A 10,256-nucleotide genomic window follows, 5' to 3' on the forward strand; every position below is an offset into this window, starting at 1 on the left:
GTTGTGGGTATTTTTGTAAATTACAGATGCTTTAAATACTCATGGACCAATGGGACTGAGGAGTTTCATGTCTCCACAATCTGCTCCCCAGAAGCTAAAAACCAAACCCTCTTTTTAACATTTTCCCTAGTGCAATCAAACATTGGAATTCTCACACAATTTATTTTCCCCAGGAATTTATATTTCCTTGGAAATGAAGTCCCCACAGTCATACAGATACAGACCCTCTGCTAGATCAACATGGGTTTTGTTAACATGTGCCCTAAGGGCACTCGATAAGCTGATTAAATGCACCTTGGGAATAAGTATTTGGACGTATTTTTGGCATTAAAAAAAAATTTGAGGGCATTTTTGGTACGAAATTCAATTTCCAAAGTGTATTTAATGCAGCTTAATGTGTGTCCCATGGACAAACGTTAACATGACCCAATTAACATAGTGGCAAAACAAACACAAAATAGCATTCTCCTAGCAATCAAACACACCCTAAGAGAAAGATGCATTATTTTCAAAAATGGCCAAGAAAACAAACACCTTTCTATAATTTATAACAGGTAGTATTGATTATGTAAAGATTAAGAAAACACAGGAACGAAGGATTCTAAGTTCTAAAAGCTGCAATAAATAAAATGGGCACTGCACAGAAGGAAACTCATTATATAACAATTCATATAAGAAGGCTAATGCATCATTAACGACATTCTGAGTAATTATATCCACATCCTTTCTAATCTCTCCAACTCTCAGGTTCCAATCTTCTTGGGATTGCGTATCAGTCAAAATTGCACAGCATCGAAATCCCAATAGGAACCTCACCAGTTGAATATCTAAAGTGCATTATATAACAATTTACTTAACCAGCTTTATGTAACATTAATAACCCCATCAGAGCCCACCTCTATCGTCTTCAATTTCAGATGCTCGATTTCAATCAAGACTTTCCATTAAAAATGTGAATTTATGCCCCTCTGTGACAATCCCGATATTTGGTCCTTCAAATCCAACTATCACTACCTGTTTGTCTGAAGAAAATAAAAAAAGAATGAGCAAAAGCATATACCATAAAGAAAGCTCGAGTTTTGAGCAAACATATCTCTACCTTCTCAGGAATTCTTATGTTCCAAGTGTCATTATTGGGGGCACCAACAACATAGTGTGGTGGGTGAGAAGAATTGTGCAAGAGCGGAAGCCTCGCTGGAGCATAATCATCGTCACTATCATAGTCTCTTCCTGGATCTGGCCCAAGAGCTTTAAGAATCATGGACAAAAAGATCGATAAACCCTGCATATGAATTAGCATTATCACACACGATTAGAAGACAATAAATGACATGAAAATAAAACATATCTGTTTATTGCAAACCACTTGTTCTGTTTTTTTTTTCCCTTATGCTGAGAATGAATTCAAAAACCAACAGCCCCTTTTCCTCAAACTACCTCGGAAGCGACTTCGGAACCACAAATGGTTGAAGCCAGGAGAAATGAGGAATTAGAAAGTGCTTCTAATGAGGTTGGCTAAAGAATTCACCTCTCAGCCATTGAAAATTATCCCAAACCAGAAATCCCAAGACCTTTCCTATGTCAGTTGAGTACATTTTGACATGTGAGATTGCCTATGTGGGATCCATTAAAGATTCAAATCGACTTGTTTCCCTAGCATATTTAGCACATAGAATCTCCAAATTTATGGTCAGTTTCACACTTTAGAGAGTGCAAAGCTCAAATTTGCTAAGTCAGAATGCTGGAAAAAAAATATATTATATGACATTGTCAGATAAAACTGGCAATAATGAAATATTCCAACAAGCATACCTGAGCAGCAATAATGAAGAAGCCTATCCATTCACAAATCTCAAAGTTTGACTTCACGAAATCTTTGAACTCGTCAAACTTCCCTGTAGGATCATCCGGGAAGTCCTGATGCAAGATCAAAGCCAATAATTTGTTTAGAACAGCATGTGATTCATTAGTATGGAAAAAAAGAGCACCATAAAAGCACATAAAGAGTAGCATAAAGACAATATTATACCTCCTCCCAATCATGGTTTAGAAATACGTCTGCAGCCACCCCAGCCTCTAGCAGGAGAAGTAAAAAGACAAACACCATATACTATATGCCGATTTAAGGTCAACAATAACCAGTCAAGTATTTGATTTTCTACTTGGGAAAGCCGTTATGAAATTGAGAGTAAAATCATGTCTCTTGGAACATTTATATTATGTAGAACCAATTAAGCATCTAAATTTAAATTCTTTCAATGAGCAAGCATCAAGATTTACTAATTACTGAACATGGCAAACTAGATCCGTTGTGTTAATTGCAATTCTATTATGGTATCCCTCAACAAACTAAGATGAACCAATTCTAAAGCAACAAACAATCCTAATTGAAGCTTATAGCATTCCATTTAAAAGTAGATCAAGGAGTAGGAGTCAAATAGTAAATCACAGACATTTAACTACACGAGTCAAAAATCTCAAAGCTGTTGATATCCACTTGAAGAAAGAAAAAGCACTATTCATCAGGAAATCATAATCCATGTGTCACTCTCCCCATCTATGTGATTTCACTATGAATGGCATCAACTGCGTAGCAGCATAAATAAGAAGGATTAACTAGTTATGAGCACTATAAAATACCTAAAGAAATCTATGCTTAAGAAGAGTGAAACTCTTTGCTAGACCTATTGGGCCATAGCAGCCCAAAGGGGAGTCAAGATACAACATAAAGGCGACCAGTAGTCCAGTACCATATCTCCTGTTTGAAATTCAACACGATTGAGGATAAGTGTTACAAGTCAATCTAAAAGAGTTATTTTATTAATATATTACCACACTCTTTTTCAAAAGAATGTGAATAGTGGGATTGTAATATCAAGTAAAACGTACATCAAATGCTTGGTACCAGTGCCAACCCCTTGAGCATGTGCACATTGTGCATGTACAGAATAAAAAAAATTTCACTACTCTCAGTAAAGTCACACATACACACAAGAAAATGAATGCCAACTCATCATCTCCTTTCAATTGAAATTTATATCAATGATTATTAATATAGTTAACGACCAATACAACACATAACTGCAAAATAAAACAGCAAGATTACGGAGTTTATTTCAAAGTTAGAGTATATTAGTAAGATAAACAGGCTCAGTCAGAAAATACATCGTAAGATATTTTTAGAATATGTTTGGAATCCATCGAAATGCATACTTATTACCATTCCACCATATTCATGAATGTGCTTTATCTAATACCGGGTTAGGAGAAAAATTATCAGCACTCTCAACTATATTTTAAGAAGTGAATCACAGGACCCTTATATAGTATCGTATACATATACTATCGCTGATTCCCCCACCATGCATATGCACACATGCAAATGGACATAAACAACCAATTGTCTATCCCAATACAATGCTAATGTCAACTATATCAATGCAATTAGAAGATCAACAGATGCAGATTTTGCCAAACCGTCGCACTTTTTCCAACAAATAATTCAACTATAGGGTGGACAGGAATATGGTTTTGAGCTAGTATATTTCCTTGGTGAACTTGGTTTCTGTGAGCATATTTTATTTTTAATTTATAACTAAAAAACTTTATTGACAAAGAAAACCAAAACAAGACCAAGGTGGTAGAGAAGACCAACCTAAAGACAACAAAGAAAACAAAAACAAGAAAAGAAAAACAAAACAAAACCAAACAACCCACAACCTCGAAATATACTCTCATCGCTATTTGCAGTTCGCACAATCATTCTCCCATCTAAATAAGAAAAAAGACATAAATTCCTGAAAGAGCTTCCACTAGAAAACAGTATTAATAACATTTGGAATAAAGTTTTCCTTCTCTTGCAAGATGCACCTGTTTCTTTCCTTCCATAAGCACCAACAAATAATAGCAACAGATGTAAGGCTCCATAAAATCTTTTTCCAATCCCAGAGTATGAGAATAATCAACATTGAAGCACTAAAAAAGTTAATTAAGAGAAAGGCCAGGAAATTTGAAATAAAGATAGGAAGTGGGACCAATGACTCTAACAACAAACAATGAATAAGAGGGCTGCGTCAAGTCGACAACCATGGTAGAAATATAGTTAAATTTCTTAACATGGATTTGGACCTTTTGGCGGTGAAATAGGATTCATGATGTTCTCCCCAATACTGAGAATAAAAAATATATGTAATGAGAAAATTTTCCTTGGCAGACTCAATGATGAGATGATCAGGATAGATGAGCACATAAGCCATAGTTCAATACATACTAAATATCCTTTAACGTCACCAAGGAATCAGGTGATCCACAAAACAATCAATGACAAAGTGCCTTAAGATTCTCAAGTACTGTACATTATGAAAAAAATATGTTAAGTGGTAGATAGAAACTCACAGAACAACCCAGTAAGCAAGAGGAATCATAAAGACAACTTATAGATGAATCAGAAACACAACCAATAGGATTGAACAATAATTTAGAAGGGGAGAAACATTCAAGAGCAATCATCTTCACTTGATTAATTCATGGGAAGGATACACAAGAAAGGCAATGACCATTTGCAGTCTCTGCAGCAATATGGCCAGAGCACGTTATCACGCACAATGAAATTCCAACTCCAAGAGAAGCGTAAATAAACCTGAAATTTACAAGGAAAAAAAAAAAGGTTCATGTTTTCTTGAAATTTTCAATAAAAATAAGGAGCATAATATTGAAAATTATGTAAAATGAACAATAAAAAAAGCTAATAGCTTTCATCGGTGAAATTAACATCAAATTAATCAACATTAACATTGAATCCTACTAAAGCATTGTTCTTTACTGCAAGATTAGAAAAACAAAAACTAGTCCCCACATAAACGAATCAAGTAGATTGATCTACCAAACTGAGCATCAACATCCATCCCCACTTCCAACATAAACCCCACAACGCAAAGTAGCTTTTACCAAAAAAGCAACTTTTTTCTAGCAACCAAAAAGGTGATGATAGCTCATGTATCAAAAAGCACTTTTCTTTCAATATCAAAAGCCTATAAAACACCCATTCCCCTCCTTGAAATATAATTACCGCAGAAACTATTTTAAACCCCACCCCCCCCCCCCCCCCCCAAAAAAAAAAAAAAAAAACAATATTTTGCTCCAGAAATAGGTTTCTTCTGCCCAAAAGAAGTTATTAGCAATCAAAAAAGCTGGAGAAAATAAAAATCTTTAAATCAACCAAAACAACAGGGAAAGCGAAAAACGAAGAACTTTGAATTAAAAAGAGCTTACCAAGGAGCGGGAGAATTAGAATCCCCAAACGAAGACCCATCCATCTGTTTGTGCCAAACCATAATCATCCACAAAGCGTAGATAATCATCGCCATCCCAAACATCCCAATAATCGAATTCACGAGTTTCAAGAGCGATTGAAGACAACTCCTCATGACGCTCGCCATTGATCTCAACAGAAATAAATTCCAACCCTAAATCTAAGAGCAAATGTATAGCAAAACTATCAAAGATTAGATGATTTAGAGTTTGTACTGAGATTGATGAAATTTAGGGGGTTTTTACTTCAGTAAACCCTAATTTCAATATATATTTTTCCAGGTTATTTTTTGAATTTGAAATCTCAAGTAACCAGAGAAACTCCGTAGCTCTATTAACCAATTATACTCTGAAACACGGAAGATTAGGGTTTTATTCGTACACGCTTCAATAACAATTATGGGTTTCGATTTGATTGGTTGAGTTTTTCGGAAATTTTTACTTGTTTTTCGTTGATTTTTGAACTTTTTTTTTACGCCCAAAAATATATTAGAAAGAATACAGGGATAATGGCACTAAATTTCCTCGGTACGAAAGTTGCCAGCATCGCAAATGATTCCGACACGTGGCAATCTCTTGGTGTTTGCCAACGCACCACTATCATTGACGATTTCTTGCTGTCGGATTCATATATTTTTGGAAACCATATTTAATAGTCCCTGCCTCTAACTTTTCTTTCAATTTAGTCCTTGATTTTTGTGTGTTATCAAAATAGTTCATTTAATAAATCCTTCTTTTCAAAATAGTCCCTTAACTCCACTCTAGACATTTCTCGCTATTGAAATATAGAAATTGCCCTAACTATTCAAGTTCACCATTTTCATCCAAAAAAATTGGATTTTTGACATCTCGATCGAGTTTTGAAGACTCCATTCCGATGAAAAGGATTTGAGATAAAAGAAGAAGTCATTTTCAAGTATTTTGAATATGTATATAAAAAATTGAGATTTTTTCAATTGTTTTGCTTCATTTTGGGATGAAAATCGATCAAAGATAGTTCTTTTGGTTTGAAATTATCTACACAAGTCATTATGTCAAGTTTTAAGTCGATCTTTCCATGTATTTTAGTTAGAAAAATGAAAACGGGTGGATTTTACAGAGTCGAGGTTGAAATTTTTTATTTTTGAGTTCAATATATGTATTGTTGATATCGACATTTAAAAATAAATAAAATTATTGTCGATGTCACAATTTTTTTTAATTATTGTCGACCTTAGCAATTTTTGTATTGTCGAGGTCGACAATTTTTTAAAATACATAGAAAAATCGACTTAAACTTGAGATAATAACTAATGTTGAAGATTTCAAATAAAAAAAAACTATTATTGATCAACTTTCATCCAAATAGGAAGCAAAACAAATTAAAAACCCTAGTTGTTTTTACATACATCTTCAAAATGCTTGAAAAATATGAAAAAAAAAAAAAAAAAAAAAAAAAAAAACCTCTTGAAAATGACTTCTTCTTCCTTCTCAAATCCTTTTCATTAAAATAGAGTCTCTAAAAGTCGATTGAGATGTCGAAAATCCATTTTTTTTTTTTCCTTTTTTGACAAAAAATGGTGAATTTGAATGGTTAGAGAAATTTCAACATTTCAATCGTGAGAAATGTCTAGAGTAGGATTCAACTACTATTTTGAAAAAGAGGGATTTACTAAATGAACTATTTTGATAACCCACAAAAGTCAATGACTAAATTGAAAAAGAAAAAAGAAAAAAAAAAAAGGTTAGAGTGAGTGACTATTAACTCAGTTTTGTTGTTGATTTCCAACCACTCGATTTGATTAGTTTCCTCAATCGTTTGTTAGGGAGAATTTGTTTGGGATTTACTCATAATCCAACTTTAGAATAAGATGTTACGTCCTTTGGGTGGGATGATAAAAGTGATTATCTTATAATCATAATTAAAAATTGACTAAAATTGAAATTAAATCTAGATTTATTTGTTGCAGTTTTGGAATTTGATGTAATTTTGTTTTAAAGTGATTTATAGAATCAAATTTTAAAAAGAAAAACATTGAAGGAGATTTTAGATTTTAGTAGTGTTTGGTTCAAAATTACTCATAATCCAATGATGCATTAGATAATATTATAAAAGACTAAACGTTGGTAACGGACATTTTGTCCTATATGGGAGTGACCTCAAGATTGTACCTCATATTGCACATTCTGACATGAAATTGTGTAGAAACCATAGATGTTTTTTGGCTTGTAACTCGATGAAGGTATTTATGGTGCTTACACACTTTTCATGTTAGGATGTGCAATATGAGATACAATCTTGAGGTCACTTCAATATTATTATGTAAATTTTGGAACGGGCTGATTTTTTGTGAGGATGATCCCCTCAATATAAAGATCGTCTTTAGAAAAAATTAACTCATTTAGAAGCCAACATTTTTATTATATATCGGTTAAAAGTTTCGAAATGGGCTGATTTTTTTGAGGATGATATGTTAAGAAAAAAATAAGTGCAATCGAACCAAGAAAATAAATTGAAAAAAAAAAAAAAAACTAAACACAAGATGCAATCACACAAAGAAACACATATAAATTTTATGTGGTTCCCTCTAGATTGAGATACGTTCACGGATCATACCGATTCCCCTATGAAGAAAAACTCATAGTTATAGATTATACCATTTCATCAAAAATCGAGAAATATAAATACCTTAGGAAATCTAACTAGGGTTTTACATAATATTAATGAAATTACAAAAATACCCTTGAAATTTTTATTTTGTGAGTAAAGGCATTACTTAATTCCTTATTGACCAATACTATTAGGCTCTACAAACTACAATATTATTTCCTCACCGCTCCCATATATATATATATATATATATATATATATATATATATGGGAGCGGTTCAGTAGCCCTAAAGTTTGCCAAACATTTTTCAAAACATGGGTTAGAAGCTTTGGAATAAGCTGATTTTTTGTGAGGATGATCTCTAACATGAAGAGATCATCATCCTCTCCAAAAGTTAGCTCATTTTGAAATTTCTAACCCTAGTTTACGAATTGAAGAATCGTGGACCGTCCAATTTTTGTAAATCACTTTTGATGGGGTTAGAAGTTTTGGAATATGCTGATTTTTGGTGAGGATGATCTCCTCATCATAGAGATCATCCTCACAAAAAATCAGCTCATTCCAAAACTTCAAACCCATGTGTTTGAAAAATGTTTGGCAAACTTTAGGGCTGTTGAACCGCTCATATATATATATACCCATGTGTTTGAAAAATGTTTGGCAAACTTTAGGGCTGTTGAACCGCTCATATATATATATATATAAAAGAAAAGATTATGGGGACGGAAGGATCAAGTAGATCCTGGATTGAGTGAGTGAAAAAGTGACACATTACCTCTTATTAACTAGATGTCAACCCTAGTTAACAGAATAAAAATTGTAGGTTTTATGATCTTATTGTGATTGACTCCTAAAAATAGAAAGAGTTTGAGATATGATTGCTCGAAGATAAAGAGAGAGAGAGAGATGGAGTTTGAGAGAAACTCTACTTGGAAAACAAAATCTGGGCATATTAAATTTAACAATTGTCGGTTTAATGTTTAAATAATCTATATTAAAATAAAATACAAACTAATTGTAGTGAACTATTCTACATTAAAATAAAATACAAACTAATTGTAGTGAACTATTCTACGTTTAGAATCTTTCTTAGTTTCAAATACCCTGATTAGACAAAGAGTCTGACTAACCTTACTAATATGGTAATGATTTCACCCTTATTAAGGGTCTTTGGGCTCACCTTGTAACATCCAAAAGCATGATCTGATGCATCCAGGTTGTTGAGGACACAATTTTATGAACTTTCAAAAAAGTAAAATAAAATAAAATTTATTTTTCACCTTTGAATTTGTTTTTAAATTTAGGGGTTCTGTGGAAGTTTGGTAGTCGTCTATTTTCATAACCTTAGATGAAGTCCAATTTTTTTTTTTAATCTAAGTTTTTCCATGGAATCTAGAGGGCTATGGTGTTGGATTGCCAATGTGGTAATCCATTTTAGCAAAACAACCCTCATTAAGTCTTAAAATCTTACTAAGTTAGTAAGGAAAGGATTTTTCTTAGACAAAAACTCATTATATAATTGGGTTAGTCTTTGACTTAGTAGATTTGAAATCTTACAGTCTTGGCCCTCATGGATTTTTCACATTGGAAATCCAACACCACATATTTCTAGATTTTATGAAAAAACTCATATCTCAATGAACAATATTTTTTTTAGCTTACCTAATGTGTTGAAAATGGATAACTATCATTAAACATGCAAGAACAGGGGTCGGTCAATTTGGCCGAACCGTGTATCATTAAACACATTTGGAGGAGGGGTTGACTTTATTAGATACTTGATCCGGTTTGAATTGGTTAGGGTTGAACCGGTCCCCAATATCTTAATTTGATAACTTTATTAATCCTAAGGAATGTGATTTTTTTGATTCCTACATTAGTGATTCTCAAGAAAATGTATCCTTGAAAGAAGTACAAATCTCTAGAACATCAATGTTGATCATAGACAATGGGTTGAGGCTATGAAAGTCCTTAATAAAAATATCTCAATAATTAGTATTGGGGATATTCTCTACCCTATGAAAATAAAGAAACTTTGAAGTGGCAAACTTGCTTCAAAGTTTTGGTGAAACCCTCCATTTAGCATTCATGTGGTTCACAATATATAGATAGATATCTTGTTCGAGTATGCAAAGATGGAATCTATATTTTAGATACAAAATCAAATAAACTTTGTTACTTTTCTTACAAGTGCCTTGAAACCTTTTTTATTTTCTCAAAGACATCCTTTCTCCCTCTGAAGATTTTTTTTTTTGGAAAATACATCTCTCAAAGGGAATACAAATTAATTTCATGGAAAAAATTATCATAGAAAAATGTATTCCACCATTTTATTACACTTACACCTAGCTAAAT

At 32.9% G+C, this 10,256-nt stretch overlaps 1 protein-coding gene across 1 annotated transcript; it reads right to left on the reverse strand.

Moving 5' to 3' along the window:
• Positions 1-515: 515 nt before the first annotated feature.
• Positions 516-5,804, reverse strand: LOC147387560 (Tetraspanin family protein). The gene is made up of 6 exons (XM_086421304.1): positions 5,272-5,804; positions 4,540-4,639; positions 2,030-2,110; positions 1,813-1,917; positions 1,100-1,282; positions 516-1,022 (listed from the first exon to the last, which is right to left on the reverse strand). The coding sequence occupies exons 1-6, from the start codon at positions 5,436-5,438 to the stop codon at positions 1,011-1,013; spliced, it is 648 nt and encodes a 215-aa protein (XP_086277430.1). The 5' UTR covers positions 5,439-5,804; the 3' UTR covers positions 516-1,010.
• Between the last annotated feature and the right edge of the window lie 4,452 nt (positions 5,805-10,256).

This window comes from Akebia trifoliata, chromosome 13 (assembly GCF_017979445.1).
Source record: "Akebia trifoliata isolate Shusen 1 chromosome 13, ASM1797944v1, whole genome shotgun sequence".
NCBI lineage: Eukaryota > Viridiplantae > Streptophyta > Magnoliopsida > Ranunculales > Lardizabalaceae > Akebia > Akebia trifoliata.